This window comes from Acanthochromis polyacanthus, chromosome 13 (assembly GCF_021347895.1).
Source record: "Acanthochromis polyacanthus isolate Apoly-LR-REF ecotype Palm Island chromosome 13, KAUST_Apoly_ChrSc, whole genome shotgun sequence".
In the NCBI taxonomy this organism is placed as follows: Eukaryota; Metazoa; Chordata; class Actinopteri; family Pomacentridae; genus Acanthochromis; species Acanthochromis polyacanthus.
Genome location: NC_067125.1, coordinates 20,135,243 through 20,152,904, shown reverse-complemented (window position 1 = coordinate 20,152,904; position 17,662 = coordinate 20,135,243). Strand labels below are relative to the sequence as shown.

The 17,662-nt window shown below is 39.7% G+C and overlaps 1 protein-coding gene across 1 annotated transcript; it reads left to right on the top strand.

The window, feature by feature from the left end:
• The first annotated feature begins 1,252 nt into the window (after positions 1–1,252).
• On the top strand, positions 1,253–6,315 carry LOC127536902 (uncharacterized). The gene is made up of 2 exons (XM_051958345.1): positions 1,253–2,843; positions 5,706–6,315. The coding sequence occupies exon 1, from the start codon at positions 1,747–1,749 to the stop codon at positions 2,731–2,733; it is 987 nt and encodes a 328-aa protein (XP_051814305.1). The 5' UTR covers positions 1,253–1,746; the 3' UTR covers positions 2,734–2,843; positions 5,706–6,315.
• Positions 6,316–17,662: the final 11,347 nt, after the last annotated feature.

Genomic DNA, 17,662 nt, shown 5'->3' with positions numbered 1-17,662 from the left:
AGTTTGAAATAGTCTTAATGTTCTCTGTTTCAGAGCCGCAGTTGCTCTATTCGCACTCACAGTAGAAGAGAGTACAGTCTGTAGACTTATTTGAGGAAAGTCAAACTTAAGAGGGGCGCAGGAGACTCCAGCATTTATTATGGAGACGCTGGGATTAGAGTTTACCTGTGGCAGATGTTGAGAAGCAACGGATAGATCCTCAGGCCCAGGGTTTAGTTGTACGTCTCCGCACAAAAGAAGCACAAGGCAGAGCAGGGTCTCACCTCGCCGTCCCAGTGCGTGCCGGCAGGGTGTTTCAAATTCTGCTCTCGGTGCAATCGCTTTTCCTTTATCCAAAACGTGGGTGAATATGATGAATTGGCTCCATGAATCCAGTGGTATGGTACATAACAGACTCCCTGCACTGGCGTGCGGCTCCGACCTGAAGCCTGGAGCCAGATGGTCCTGCACACGGCCAGTCAGGCATTCTAGTGTAGCCATACGCCAGCTTCCAAATAGATTCACAATAATGCCGACGCATAACACAATGGCACCCAGTACTTTCGTGCTTTTGTTGGGCAGCGGTCGTTTATGCCATAACCCAAGAGAAAACTGATGGATGGGCTGTATTTCTGATGTTTTTTGTAAGAGTGGACGCAGCACCTGCCGAGCTGTCATTCCACACCGCCATCTTTGAACTTGTCTCATCATCCGTCGCCTGTATCTCCAACTACTTTAACTCCTCTGTCCCTGAACCACAGGGAATGCTGGATTCCTGCAGGCGACGTCTGACGTTACGGTGAGCGTATTGTGTCATTTCCTGTTTCAGCACTGTGTCGTGTTGTTAGCATGGCTTCTGCTTCTGCCTCTTCCTCTCCCTCTCTCTCCCTCTCCTGCTCAGTGTGCCACATGTTTAGTTATTCCTCTGCCTCCTTTAGTGATAACGATATGTGTAATAAGTGCAGCCTTTTTGTAGTTCTGGAGGTGAGGCTCTCCGAATTGGAATCGCGGCTCCGCACCATGGAAAATAACCCGCTAGCAGCTCGCCAGGCCCCCTTAGCCGGTGCGGACCGCAATAGCTTAGCGAGTGTAGCATCTGTTAGCCGTCCCTTAGCTGCGCCCGAACAGCCGGGTGGATGGGTGACAGTTCGTAGGAAAAACAGTCCTAAACTCAAGCCTGCTGTCCCGGCTCACCACAAACCGCTTCATGTTTCTAATCGTTTTTCCCTGCTCAGCGACACACCCGCTGAGAAACCAACTCTGATCATTGGCAGCTCCATAGTCAGAAACGTGAAGCTAGCGACACCAGCGACCATAGTTAAATGCCTCCCAGGGGCCAGAGAGGGCGACATAGAAGCAAATTTGAAACTGCTGGCTAAAGATAATCGTAAATATAGTAAGATTGTTATTCACGTCGGCGGTAACGACACCCGGTTACGCCAATCGGAGGTCACCAAAATTAGCGTGGCATCGGTGTGTACTTTCGCCAAAACCATGTCGGACTCCGTAGTTTTCTCTGGACCCTTGCCTGATCTGACCAGCGATGACATGTTTAGCCACATGTCGTCGTTTCGCCGCTGGTTGTCTATGTGGTGTCCATCAAACGACGTGGGCTTTATTGATAATTGGAGCTCTTTTTGGGGAAAACCTGGTCTGATTAGGAGAGACGGCATCCATCCCACTTTGGCTGGTGCAGCTCTCATTTCTAGGAATATGGCTGATTTTATTAGTACTCCTAAAGCATGACAACCCAGAGTTAAGACCAGGATGCAGAGTTGTAGTCTTAAACACCTCTCTGCAGTTTCCTCACAGCTGTCACCCTCCAGTAATTCAGTTAATTCAGTTAACTTTATTGAGACTGTGTCTGTCCCCCGACCACCAAAATTCAATAAATTAAACAAATCAAAAATATACAAAAGAAATAGTAACCACAAAAATTTTATAAAAATTAATACCTCTATTTCAACGGAGCAAAGAGACAGGAAAATTAAATGTGGTCTGTCAAATATTAGATCTCTCTCGTCTAAATCTCTGCTAGTAAATGAGTTGATAACTGATCACCAGATTGATTTGTTCTGTTTCACTGAAACCTGGTTGCAGCAGGAAGAATTTGTTAGCCTAAACGAATCAACTCCCCCAAGTCATATTAACTGTCATATTCCTCGAATCACAGGCCGAGGAGGAGGAGTAGCAGCAATCTACCATTCTAGTTTAAAATTGAACCAGAGGCCTAAACCTGATTACAGCTCATTCGAAAATCTCACTCTTCGTCTCTCTCATCCAAATCTGAAAGCTCAGAAACCAGTTTTATTTGTTGTTATATATCGTCCTCCTGCTCCTTATTCTGAGTTTTTATCTCAATTCTCAGACTTTTTATCTGAATTAGTGCTCAGTTCAGACAAAGTTATAATTGTGGGTGACTTTAACATTCATGTTGACATAGACAGCGACAGCCTTACAAGAGCTTTTAATTCATTATTAGACTCACTTGGGTTTTCTCAACATGTAAATAAACCAACTCATAGTTTTAATCACACTCTTGACCTTGTCCTGACTTATGGCATAGAAATTGAAGAGTTAACAGTATTGTATTGGTCTTACAGACCATTCATTCATTCATTTTTGTGTTTCTACATAGTGTTCCTTGGTTATTTACAAAGCGCTAACACCATCTATTGGCCACCTTTGGCAATAGCAGCCTTTGTGTATAATTTCTGTTTCCTGTTCTCGTTGGAACGAGATTTCAGTTGCTAGTCAATACGAGCCTTCAGTTAGCACAAGCTGTTCTTCGTGGTCAAATGTAAAATCCATTAATTCTTCTGCAAACCCGAATCAGTTGTGATTCCCCCACGGGGGCAATGCTGGTGAGTTTTATTGTCATGTGTTTTTCATGACTGTTTTCTAAAGTGAATGAGAGATATATGGAAGAAAACTGATGTACCGTTTGTTAGCAAGCATCTTAGCTTCCCGCGGTCAATCTGCTCGAAAGGAAAACAATGTCTTTGTTGAATATGGATTCGAATATGATTCAGACAGACATTAGCTAAAATGTGTTCTTATTTCTGTCTAGTTTTACAGCTTTATGTTTTACACAACGTGTGTGGAATAAAAGGAGAGGAGAAAATGAAGATGGGTCGGCATTCCTCCTTTTCGTTGTTCTCCTCGCCAGCTGTTTACACGCACTGGATAGCTGAACACGCAAACGTTTAGCGAGGCCAGTACAAGTATTTCCCCAGAACCCTCTTCTTTCTGACCATTTTATGATAACGTTTCAATTTAAAGTAAAGGATTGTTTAGCAGCTGAGAACAAATATCATTACAGTAGGTGTTTGTCTGACAATTCAGTATCTAAATTTAAGGAAATAATACCCTCACTGTTTACTTCAGCAACATTTACTGATAAATCAGAAGGCAAATATTATTATTTTACCCCCACAGAAGTGGATTATTATGTTAATAATGCTTCAGCCTCACTGCGTACAACTCTTGATAGTGTTGCACCTGTAAAAAAGAAAGTTATATCTCAGAGAAGACTTGCTCCTTGATATAATTCCCAGCTGCGGACTTTAAAGCAGGCATCCCGAAAGCTGGAAAGAAAGTGGTATTCCACGAATTCAGAGGTAGTGTATGTGGCTTGGAAAAATAGTCTAGTAATCTATAAAAAAGCTCTTCGTAATGCCAGGACAACTTATTATTCATCTTTAATAGATGAGAACAAGAACAACCCTAGGTTTCTCTTTAGCACTGTAGCCAGGCTGACAAAGAGTCAGAGCTCTGTTGAACCTTGTATTCCTTTAGCTTTAACCAGTAACGACTTCATGAGCTTCTTTACACATAAAATAGTTATGATTAGAGATAAAAATTAATCTGGCCCTTCCTACAAATGTCACAGATGCTTTTGAATTGGCTGTTAGACCTGATGAATCTTGAGAATTCTTCACTCCTATATGTCTCTCTGAACTAATTTCAACAGTTTCTACATCCAAACCATCAACATGTCTTTTAGATCCTATCCCAACTAGACTCTTCAAGGAGATTTTACCTTTAATTAATTCTTCAATGTTAGATCTGATTAATCTCTCTCTAGTAACAGGCTATGTACCACAGGCTTTTAAGGTTGCTGTCATCAAACCTTTGCTTAAAAAGCCCACTTTAGATCCAGATGTGTTCGCTAACTATAGACCGATATCCAACCTACCATTTCTCTCTAAAATTCTGGAAAGAACAGTTGCAAATCAATTATGTGAACACTTACAAAGGAATAATTTGTTTGAAATGTTTCAGTCAGGCTTCAGAGTGCATCATAGCACAGAAACAGCTTTAGTGAAAGTTACTAATGACCTTCTCATAGCATCAGATAATGGACTAGTCTCTATACTTGTTTTGTTAGATCTTAGTGCAGCGTTTGACACAATCGACCACAAAATTTTATTACAGCGTCTGGAACATTCAATTGGCATTAAAGGGACAGCCCTGGATTGGTTTAAATCCTACTTATCAGATAGGTTCCAGTTTGTGCATGTCAACAATAACTCTTCTGAGCATACTAAAGTTAATCATGGAGTTCCTCAGGGTTCTGTCTTAGGACCGATACTTTTCACATTATACATGCTTCCTTTAGGCAATATTATTAGGAAGCATTGTATTAACTTCCATTGTTATGCAGATGACACACAATTGTATTTATCTATGAAGCCAGATGAAACTGATCAGTTAGCTAGACTGCAAGATTGTCTTAAGGACATTAAAAACTGGATGACTTTTAACTTCCTACTGCTAAATTCAGACAAAACTGAAGTCATTGTATTTGGCCCCAAACATCTTAGAAACTCGCTTTCAAAGCAAATAGTTACTCTGGATGGCATCACATTGGCCTCCAGTACTACTGTGAGGAATCTTGGAGTTATTTTTGACCAGGACATGTCCTTTAACTCACACATAAAGCAAGTCTGTAGGACTTCCTTTTTTCACCTGCGTAATATTGTAAAAATCAGGAACATTCTGTCTCAGAGTGATGCAGAAAAATTAGTTCATGCTTTTGTTACTTCCAGGTTTGACTATTGCAATTCCTTATTATCGGGTTGTCCAAATAGCTCTCTTAAACATCTACAGTTGATCCAAAACGCTGCTGCGAGAGTACTGACAGGAGTTATCAAAAAAGATCATATTTCCCCTATACTTGCTTCTCTTCACTGGCTTCCTGTTAAATCCAGAATAGAATTTAAAATCCTTCTTCTGACATATAAAGCTCTTAATAACCAATCTCCATCATATCTTAAAGATCTGATAGTACCTTATTATCCTAGTAGAACTCTTCGCTCTCAAGCTGCAGGCTTACTTGTTGTTCTTAGAATTTCTAAAAGTAGAATGGGAGGCAGAGCCTTCAGTTATCAGGCGCCTCTCCTGTGGAACCTGCTCCCAGTTTGGGTTCGGGAGGCAGACACCCTCTCTATTTTTAAGACCAGGCTTAAAACGCTCCTTTTTGACAAATCTTATAGTTGGGGCTGACTGGGTGACCCACAGGGGTTCGGCTTGTGTCTTCATTTGCACAGCTGACTCCCTCTTGGACGTCCCTTCGTTCTGTCTCTAGTCATGCTGCTATAGGCCTAGGCTGCTGGGGGACTTCTCTTGACGCACTGAGCCCTTCTCTATCTACCTTTACATTTAATATGTATACCGTTATTGCAGTACATTCACTCTGTTTCCTCCTGTGCTATTTCTCCAAGTGTCCCTGGTCCCAGAGCTGGATGCTTCAGATCTGCGGTCGATGTTCCACCAGCTGGTCCAGTCTCCATCATGTCCACTGTGGGATGCTGCTGCTGACCTTCCTCCAGCCCTCTGTTTCCAACTCCCTTTTTCCACCAGTCAACTCTGCATTGCCTTCACTATACTGTTATACCAACTTACATACTGTTTGAATTTTACTGCTAGCTATATATGGAGTATGTTTAATGTCAGAGCCGTACATCATAAGAGTAAATTATGAGTCAGTTTTCAATGTTAGCTTATACTTTGTTTGGTTCACATATCCTGTCATGCATGTATCCAAATGTGTGCTGTGTTTTCCTTGCTTTCCCACCCCTCCCTCTTCTCCCATCCCTCCCCCTTGCCCTCCTCTGTCCCTCTCAACCCGCCCGGCCAGCAGGCAGATGGGTCCCCCCTATATAGAGCCGGGTTCTGCTCGAGGTTTCTTCCTTGTTAAAAGGGTGTTTTTCCTTGCCACTGTCGCCTTTGGGCTTGCTCTGGGGGCCAGGCATATGGGTTCTGTAAAGCGTCTTGAGACGATTTGACTGTAATTGACGCTATATAAATAAAATTGAATTGAATTGAATTGAATTGTTTTTCATTTTGGGTCTTTTTCTTTCTGCAGACCTTTGCAAAATGTCCTGTTTTCTTACAGAAATTGTTTTCCGGAGGCGGGGCACTTGCTTCGGTCCTGGCCATGTGATCCACCACAGAATGTGCATGTTTTTCTGGGTTGAGAGTCTCCGTGAGGCGATTGTGAAGCTTGTGTTTTATTTTCTTGCTTTCTCCACCTTTTATCGTTTGGCCCTGGTTTGCGCTGTTCATAAACACGCTTTACTTCCTCACCTCTATTTTCCATCTTTTTGGCCTGCCACTCAACATCTTCTTTGTTAGCAGCCATTTTGAGAAGTTGGGCCAAGGTGAAGCTTTTCAACATGGCTTCACGACGGAGTGCTTTATCATTCATGGACTGAAGTATTTTTGTCCGAATCATATCATCTTCATCTGTGAATTGACATTTTGCAGCTTGTTTCTTTAACTGTATATAATACTCTGCCATTGGCCTGTCATCTTGTTTCATACCGTCAAACTGGGATCATGTACTGTCTTTATGTGCCATTCTGCTGAAATGCTCTTGGACTTTGTACACCGCCTTGTGGTATGAGCACGTGACATCTAGCATCTCACCAAGATGGGCTGGTATGGTGAATGCACCAGCGGGGTCTGGCACTGTATCCAGGATCAGTTCAACTTCGTCACCCCCGTATATGTACAGCGCATCGAGCTTGTCCGTGGCTTCTGACACACGGAAAAATCTGATTTTTCGCCCGAATTGGCGCAACCACCGGTCCCAATACAAGGCAGTTTCATCTGGATCACTCACCGAGCGGAATGGCGGAATGCTTAAAGTAGCTACAGTAGCGAGAGGACTCGATGTTGTTGTAGTGCGAAGACGGTCAACCGGAAGTCGATCTCAAAAATGGCGCCGCCCTGCCTCACTTCCTGAATAAGGTGAATAACCCCCGGCTTCCGGGGTCCACCTCTTAATACCATCCGGCTCACCTCGTAACGTTATTTTAACACCGAGACATTTCCAATAAACAACTTAGATTCTGGACATTACAGTAACGTCAGACGTCGTCGAAGACCTCCAGTCAGGCTTTGTAATTAATTAATCGTAATAATAGCATTTTGTCAAACAGCAATATTTGCCACAATAAGTAATTATTTTCAATTCAAGTAAATTTTGGTTAACAGTTGAATCATTGAATAGACATATACGTGTTTATAATTAAAAATGTATACAAATTAATACAATTTTAAAATGAGACATATAGGAAAAAAGTGATTTCGATGATATAAGGCCTGGATTTAGTTTGGGTTTTCCATTGTATGGCAGTTAACAAAAGCATAAGTAGTTCAAGGACCTTTAAAAGGTAGAAAATCCACAGATTCATTGTGTTTTCATAGTTTCCGGGTCTGATAAATGGTGTCATCTTGATGGTAAATATTTATAAACAAAAATATTTTTTCAGAAACTAAAAGCTTATAATTAAGTTATTGTGATTTATTACTCGGCCGAGGCTCCGCCTCTTTGGCAATGAAATAACTTAATTAACAAAAATGTTTTTTTCATTTCTATTGATGTGCATTTTCATTTGTCTACTGCATTCACAGATTACTGCAAACTCAAAATGCAATTATAGCGATTATATTCAACATTTAAAGATTTTTTGTAAACTAAAGCACTTTCAGTGTCTTCTAAAGTCATCTATTTTGGGACAGCTACACTGTTAGCTGTTAGCAGGACTGTCGTAGCTAATGTTAGCTATGTTTTGCATTGAGGTGATACTGTCAGCTTGAAGTGATGTAATGATCAGAAAAATCTTTGTAGAAAAATTTGCGACAACCACGCTTTTATCCAAGCTGCCATCAGGAAGATTTTTAAAAGAAAACATTCCTCCCAACAACCACATTGTGTTCTCGTAATTATTGCAACAGGTGTAGCTCTTACTCAGATATAATATAGTAAAGTAATATTCATACCATGTGGACCAGAGAGTCTCTGATTTACCTTTCGCTGTCTGAGCCCTGCATGTCTTCATTTCTTTCTCTCTCTTAACTCTTCCTCTTCCATCTCCTCTCTGGGATGCTCTTCCTCCTCTCTTCTTTCAGGCTGGGAAAAGCTGGTGGTGGTTCCCTTCCTCTTCATTTTTTCCTGTCTCCTACAAGATTCACACTGACTGAGCTATCCTTTGATAGTCTTCATTATTAACTATGATCCGATCTTATGTGGACAACCTTAAAACTTAATGAGGTACTTAACATGTAAATTTTTTTTAGCTGTAAACAAAATGATATGGCTGTACTATGATTAAACACATCAGTGTTGGTGTTATTACCTCGACACAAAAATCTAAAAACCAGCATTAAACAAGCAGGATGTAGTTCTCAAACAGTGCATGAGTCTAACTGGTGTCTTACTTTAACGTTTTGCCGGTTACGCTGAAGTCCAACTGTTGTCCACATGAGTGAGGTGAGAGACATTGGTAAGAGACATCATGATATAATCAGCTAGATTTCCTACAGTATATGGTTGTGAATTTACCAGATGATACTTATAATCATGCTGATGTGGCCATAGACTCTACAGTATTTTAGTGACGCAATAAATGCCTGAGTTTTTTTTTTAATGCTTTGTAGTTTTTAACAAACATTTAGTTAATAGCCTATATGTGATCAATAAATGGCCTTTGCTTATCTATAGAAAAACTCACTCAGAACTCTGACATGTTAACAGTACTAAATAAATCTATAAATACATGCATACGCACATAAATAAGTTAATACATTAACTGTGTTAAGAGAAGATTTAGATATAGATGAAAAAATATCTGTAGATAATTTCTTTCTACGCATTCAGTTGCTTATGTTTTTGCAGAATCCAGTATTGCACACTGGTTGGCCATTACATTTTTTTAGTTTGGTTTCACTGTTTAAAATGATACCACTTCTTTTCAGACATAACCTGTAAAACGATACAAATTTTTTAGTTCCGTGTTAAAGCACTTAAAGCTTTAAGTATGGCTAAACGCTTTTTTCAAAATTAAATATACCACTCCTTGGGTGGTTGTGGCCCCAAGTTTAGTAAGGTTGAAAAGATATTCACAGATTCAGAGTACCAGCATCAATAGCACATTAGATGTAGGTTGTCAAAACATAAACCATTGTTGTAAGGCAGATGTTGTGCTACAAGCCCAGTTTTATCAAAAGTAGCTGTCTTTCAAGCTGCAGAAATAACGTTGGTGTCTATGGAGGGAACAGTTACGGTCTGCAAATTGCAAAACCGCTGCAACAGCAAAGAGAGACACAAATATTCAATAACTTCACTCTTATACATTGTAGTGTCACCAGAATCACTGCAGCCTTCAACTGGCTCCTACTGACAGTGTTTTAACAGAAATGTAAATGCTGTAATTTGGTTCTTTTAACAAACCATGTAACTTGGATGGACGCGATGCTGGTGACCACACGTCTGATGTTGCTCACAGTGGTCCAAGGGACCGCTCAGGGAGTTTGTGTGTTTGCTCAGACTCATGAAAAATTAGAGGGAACATTGCCTGTGAGGAATCAATAAAGTTCAACTTATCTTGTTAATTCACAATTTCTACATCCACACATGATGTAGAGTTTGAACATGCCTATCATATCGTACAGAGGGATGTTTCTGAAAGGATAACTGCACTTTTTATAGGATACAGCAGCTACTCACAGACTACGTTGCAGTAACATGTAATGATTATTCCTGACGCCCACTGCTTAAACAAGAATTTAGAACTTCTCACTGTTTCCATTAACTGAAAACAAGAAAATGGTAAATGATTTGCACCTACATAGCACCTGGTACTCAAAGCACAAGGGAACTTTGGCATGCAGAGGGGGTCGAACCAACAAACTTGCGATCAGCAGATAACCTGTCCTACAAAAACAATGAAACGTGCATGAGCATTCACATTAGCCTCTATATCTAGAACCTGTGCAGTTTGGTCCAAATTGGTTAAGGAATGTGTGAGATTTTGACCTTTTTAGCCCGTTTTGAAGCATTTGGACATGAAAGGGTTAACCGTAGAGTCAGAAACAGGACCGTGGTCGGGCCCCTTTTGAGCTAACTCTCTGAAAAAAAATATGCAAGGTCAGGGGGTGGTCTAGTAGGAGCGTGTCCGATTTGGTGTCACTAGACCCAAAAATGACCGAGCAGGAATGATTTTTACATGTTTGAAGGCCACAGGCTTCATCACTACTAGCAGGCCTCACTGCTGAAAAAAGCAGGTTCCCATGGAGCTCGACCCTTGAAAACAGGTACGGTGCTTCATGTGACTGCTCTGAATAGTCCCACACAATATCAGACTTGAATTCCACTGGGAATGACTTTTATGATACTTGATATGTTGCACAAAATGTCTCCTTCATTTGAAGTCTTCAGATTTAGTGACCCTTGACCCCTTCAAAGGTGTTTTCACTGCAGACTTGCTCCCAGAGCATTCAGCACACCCTTTTCTATGACTTTATGCACTTTGGTGCACTTTGATTGATGTTCTCACACTGTTTCTCATTCATTTTAACAAAGGCCCCTGTTCCAGTGTCTTCTTTGCTCCTATTTTGCTGTTGTAGGTCCTAGTGGTCTGAAAACGTACACCAGTATTGCTTTAGGACCCAATATCAAACATGTGCAGGTTGGTCCAAATCGGTCAAAGAATCTGTGAGATTTTGACCTTAATTGGTCTTTTGGACATTAAAGGTGCACACAGTGTGTCCTCTGCTTGTCTTGAATCATAAATCAACGTCAGTAAATTTCTTGCTCCTTAATTAGAGATGTAAGCAAGATGCCATATTCATTCAATATTCATTACGGTACTGGATGGTTTAAAAAACAAAACTTTATTGCACTATGTCAGTGAACAAAACAAACAATGAACACCGGACCATGATGTATGGATTGTACTTTATTTCAAAGGGAAAAAAGTGTTTAATAGGCTGCATAAACACACCCACCAGGAAATTACGTCAATTTGTTCATTGTCTAATTAATCGAAATCCAAAATATTTTTTAAAAAATGATGCTTTTTTCGGGAGCGAGTGATAACATCCGGATTGTCTCAAAAATGGGGAATATTGAAAACTTTAAAATTAAACTAAAAGAGCATTATGTAGCACAAAATTTTAGTTATTAGTTTAGTGGGTTGCTTGGGAATAGAAATTTGTAAAATACAATCATTCATTAAATTAAATCTTAAACTTAAATGTAGTGACTGTAATGTCACTGTTTATGTGATTTATGTTATGGTTGGTTTCTGAGGTAGATTATTCTTTAATTATTACTGTTAGGTCATGGTATCTTTGAAGAAGAACATTTTATTTTTATAATTTAAGGTGGGAGTATTATGTGTTGTATGCTTTTGGTTAGGACAGGTTTTGTATATGTATGTTATTTGTATTGTATACGTGCATTTTTGTATGTATTGTTTATGTATTTTGTAATTTGATTTGTATGTATTTTGTGTACATGTTGCTTTTTGGTGTTGCCACAAATGAAATTATGAAGACCCCAGGAAGAATAGCTGCTGCTTTGCAAAAGCTGATAGGGGATCTTAATAAAACAAACAAACAAACTTATGTAAAGTTCTTTATATATGTGTCTTTATTAGTTAAAAGACAGGACATTGTAATTGTAAGATGTCATTGATTTACACCTGCATTTTGTGCTTCATGGCGCTAGGTGTGCTGTTTGCATGTTGGACATTGTTTTACACAGACACCACCGAAGAAGAAAGGTGCCGCAGGTTCTGCACGTCGTTCTCCCCTGGATTTTGCCGACCACGGTCAGAAAGCGGACAGCAGCAAAGCCTCAGGCATTACAGCGACACCAAAAAATATACATTTTAATTTCACAATATTCGTTCAGTTCTTGTGTATGATCTCTGGTTTGTTATTACGATGAATCTTTCACGTCTCGGAGTGGAATTGTTACCTTTCCCACCGTTGCTATGGTGGTTGCTATGGACGCTTCCACGGGCTTAAGAAAGAGAGGGGGATCTTGTTGTGGGCAGGAATAAAGTTTTTAGATCGCTGTGCGCTGACTGGTGTATGGATGAGCTCAACAAATAAACAAAAGCACGTTCATGGAAATAAATACGGTTGTTTGCATTGACAACGAGCGACTTGTGGATCATTGAAATGCAACTTGTTAACAAGGGAGCGAAGCGCGTCAACTAATGAAAGGCTGGGGAAGACATCTCAGTAACTAGCAGTAATCACCAAGCGTTACATAAATGATTTAACAACTCAAAAAATTACACAATGCAACAATACAAAAATAAACACACCGCTTGTTTTCGTTTTTGGCAGCGTCCTAATCAACCAACATAACGCACAAAATGTGACACTGTCACAATTTAATGCCGTGAAGTGAAATTCAGCGTAAAAACAAACCAAACCAAAGATCATTTCCAATAACTGAATGGATAATGTGAAAGTGTTATATATATTTCTCGCTAAAAATGTCATCAAAATGTTTTTTTCTGTCCAAACTATCTTAAAATAATGCATTTTTCCACGGAAAATAAAAGGAATAGCCGCCATGTTTTCATTTTGAGAAGCCTGCAGCAAGCAGTCACATGACCCTTCGTCAGACCCATAGAAAAGAATTGCGGGAAAAAACGTGAGCATCTCACAATTTTCAGGCCAAAATTGTGAGATTGTAACGTTTTGCATAGTGGACAAACGTGACTATGTCACAATTTGATGTGAGACTGGGTTGACACAGAAAGCATTCGTTGGCACAAACTATAGGTTCAACCCTTTCAGGGTTTGAACCTTAATTAGCCAGAATAAATGAAATAAGAAACTATCCTTTCTGATCCTTAAATTTGTGAATGTATTTTTTTATCTGTAGAGTACATATTGCACAGCATATACACCACCAGGCAAAAGTTTGGACTTACCCCTAATTTTTCTGTGAATGGTTCATATTACCTAAATTATGAGTGCAATTTAGCCATGTTTCATTTCACAGTAGAACTATAGATGAGAACACTGAAAACAAAATTGAAGCATTTAGCATATAATACTGTTAATAAACTGTCTAAATCCGTGACTCATCAAAATAGCCTCCTTTAGCTTTGATAACTGCTTGACAAAGGCATTCTTGCAATCAGTGGCATGAGATAATCACTTGAAATTTCCTCCCATGCTTCTGCCAAAATCTCATAAAGGTTTGCAGCACTTGTGGGCTGCTTGTTCTTGACATTTCTGTCCTTTTCATCCCATGCAAGTTCGATGGGGTTAAGGTCAGGGGATTGAGCTGACCAAGTCATAATCCTTAGCTTCCCCTCCTCTTCTTTCTTGGCCAAATACATCTGACACAGTTTGGAGGTATGCTTTGGATCGTTGTCTTGTTGTAGTGTGAATGGCTGTCCCACTAAATGCAGCCCAGAGGGAATGGCATGCCTCTGTAAAATACTGTGGTATCCATGCTGATTTAGAATTTCTGAGACTTTGTGCAGATCACCAATCTGACCCCCTGCAAAACAGCTCCAGACCATCACACTACCTCCACCATGCTTTACTGTGGGAACAACACACGCAGGAGTCAAGCGTTCTCCAACCCCACGTCGAACGTACTTGCGCAGTTTTGAATCAAAACATTTCAAACTTTGACTCATCTGTAAACAGAACTGTTTTCCATTCTTCTACAGTCCAGTTTCTATGTTCTTTAGTCCACTGAAGTCTCTTCTTTATGTTCTGCTTTCTTAGCAGTGGTTTCCTAGCAGCTACCCTGCCTTTCAGACCAGATTCCCACAGTCTACGCCACACACTATCCACTGACACATTATTGCTCCTGGTTGAGTTGAGCTCAGCTCTTATTTTTGGGGCTGTCTTTTGTCTATTTCGAAGACTGGTGACCCTGATGAACTTATCTTCAGCTTTAGACGTGACTCTGCTTCTACCAGAACCAAATGATGTGAACCTGTTTCTTTATATCTCTTTAATGTTTTTGCAACTCCACTTTGTGAGACTTTAACTTTCTGAGCAATTTGTCTTGTAGAATAGCCTTCTTTTTTCAAAATCTGAATTTCAATCATTTTTTCTTTGCTTAACTGAGGTTTTCTGGCCATTTTTGTGCTACTTCAGATTTAGATAATTTCCAAATTAGCTAAAGACATTCTTCTTTCCAGAAACTGTCAGTCTTTTATATCAACTCAAAAAGGTAACACAAAATATTTGTGAACAGAGTAAAGAACTGTGAATCAAAGTGTGAAAAACATTCTATTGGGACAGCATAGTTATTACAGGGGACATGCAATCCTTTGTAAAGATATTTTAAGTGTTTTAACCAAACAAAAGTTACAGGGATGTGATTTGAGGAAAGTGAAATTATCTGAAAAATTCAGCCGGGAGTCTGGGGGTCAGCGGGTCCAGGGCAGCGCCCGGTGGGGGGACAAGGGGGGCGAAGCCCCCCAAAGCTCCTGGGTTTTAGTGTTATTTAAGTGTCAAAAGTGGACTAAAATAGCAAGTAAACATAAAAGAAACAAGTCATTATATTCATCATATACACATGTATTCAAGTCAATATGTAATATGATAAACTAACAAGGAGCAGAAATTCAAAATCTATGAAGACAGGGTTTATACACCAATCTTGAAGTTAAATTTACTACCATTTAATACCTTTTTTTACTACCTTCAGATTTTTTTTACAACCATCAAGACACCGAGTTGCAAGTATTAATCAGAAACCTTTTTTGATATGCACGCAGATTTTGACATACAACACTTACATCATACTTACCACTATCCAAGGAGACCTATTTATTTAGCTACAGGGTATTAGTTACAGTAACTGGTGCAATGTGAGGTGGGGTGCCTTGCTTCAGAGGCGCTTAAGCGATGGAATGGTATTGAATTTAAACTTACGTACAACCTTTTCAAGATTGACTCCCAACCATTAGGCAACAGCTACTAATACTATAAAAGAAGAGATTTAGACAAAATATTGCACATTTATTTCCTGTCCCCATGGAAGACTCCACTAGCCCATTAAGAACATGTTTAACAACCACACAAACCAGTAAAAACAAATTGAGACAAGGATTGAACAACCAACTAGGTTTAAATGACCAACAAATCTGCACGCTAATTTTCACAAAACACTTAATCAAAAAGAGAGCAGGATGACAAAATAAAAAAATCTTGTGCCAAGTGCCTTAACCTTTCATAAAATAGAGAGAGAGAGAGACACAAAATCAAAATCTTACGGCAAGTGCGTCAGTTGCACAGCCTTGTCCTCGTTAGTTTTGTCCATTTGCACCAATTCCTCCTCCTTCTCTTTGTATCTTCTCCTCAGAGAATTTGATTTTGTGATTAGTTCAGCCATTACAATTTTGTCCAATCACCGCAACTTTCCCGCAATTTTGGCCCGCCTCCCGTGAGTTCCACCAATCATAGCAGCTCCCAGCGCAAATGTAATGCACGTATGTCACCGAATTCACTTCCTGTTTATGGTTTGAAGATGCAGACATGTGCGATACTAATGTCTCTCATTTACCAATAAAAATTACTGCTGAAGACCGTGATAAACAATTAATTCACTGATGTTCTTCACCAAAGCGGAGCTAAACTGTTTTACAACCGTGCAATACTGTGGTGGAATACAAAAAAAGAAAAAAAAAATCATCGATTGATACACACTCACGAAACATATTAGAACGGCTGAAATGAGCGGACAACAGACCAGACAAATCACCATGATGGAAACTGTTGCATCCAGATCCATTAGAGCACTGAAAGAATGAGGTAAATTAGATTAATTATTCCACCAAAGAGTGGAGAGAAATGTCCATGTCATCCGGAGGGTTGACCACCGCCTGAGCGGGACGCTACCACAGGCAACGCGCTCCGTGGTCGGACAACTGGGGCAGACGGGGCGTCTCGGTCTCGCCGCTGAGAGCCACGGCGGAGTTATGGGACGATCAGCGTGTGTGAATCATTTCCTTGTTACCCACATCATTCAAAACGGACTCGGGGATTTGAATGAAGTTTTCAGGGTCGGTCAGAAATGACACAAGGACCAAGTGATTAGACTTCAGCAGTGATACGGCTTAAAGTTTGGATCCACGTATAGGTTGTGGGAGAGCAATCTGCGGACAGATGAGCGCTAATCCGCGATCCCGCAGGCCGCGGTCGCTCTCGGAAGTCGAAGTGGCATCATCCAGGGAGATGTCAAGTTAGCATTGCAGCAGCTAAGTCAGCTATGTACTCAGTGCGCACGCGGAGGATTTCAGCTCTGTAACGACCAATGAATGCATTGCTATGACGTCGACGTGAGCGACTGACGAACGTTCCGGTATAAAATTTTGCAAGCAAGATATGTTTTATTTTATTTATGTTTATTTTTTGATCAAAATGAAACAGCTCATTGTCTAAAAGAAAAAAATAATACCTCGTTTTTAAAAAATAATACCGTTTGCCCAAATTTCAAACCTTTTAAGGCCATTAAATTTTGCGTTTTTGATTTATCACTTTTTAATACTTTTAAAACCCCGCGGAAACCCTGGAAGAAGATACCATTCATCCTGACTCAAAAAAAAATAAAAAATTTAAGAACTTACTAAGTACATTGTTGGCTCTAGCCATATATACATATATAAACAAAATACTGACTAATGAACACATTTCTCTATAATATATAAATATATATAAAATAATTTTCTGATATATTTTTTAATATATATGTATGAATTATATTGATAGTCTATGATTTATATAATAATTTTCTCTGATATATTGATTATATTAATACTCCATCTATGATTTATATATATTCATTTTCTCTGATATATAACTTCAATTTATTGTTTTATATAGAAATATGTGTTCATTAGTCAGTATTTTGTTTATATATGTATATATAGCATAATCATATATTGTCTCTTCAAATTATTAAAATAGGCTAATTGACTTTACTGCCATTATCTGCTTCTCTAACCTATATTAGTGTGTGTGTGTGTTTACAGTGTTTGCAAAATACCTGTCTACAGTCGAGCTTAATATCAGAATATTCTATTACTGTTAATCCCACTATGAATATTAAAATACGCCGAACCATTTGTCCTGTATCATAGCTACATGCATGATATTTGCAGCAAAAAATAAAAATAAAAACGCGTGAAAATCAGTTTAATATTCAGAGTTAAGATGGATTAAATGCGCTGTCAAACAGCGCTGAGTGGAGCGTGTGATCGGACCAAGAGGGCGGCCGTATTTCTCGCTGCGCAGCAGCTCGAGCGGCGTCTACTCTTTATTATGTCTATGGTTGCAAGTACACACTACTGATCCCGTATGTTTGGTCCTGTTGTCGCATCTCTTCCCTCCGCTGGAT

Excerpts from the sequence above, each read along its gene's own strand:
- LOC127536902 (XM_051958345.1), top strand. The coding sequence starts at position 1,747 with ATGCAGAGTTGTAGTCTTAAACACCTCTCTGCAGTTTCCTCACAGCTG.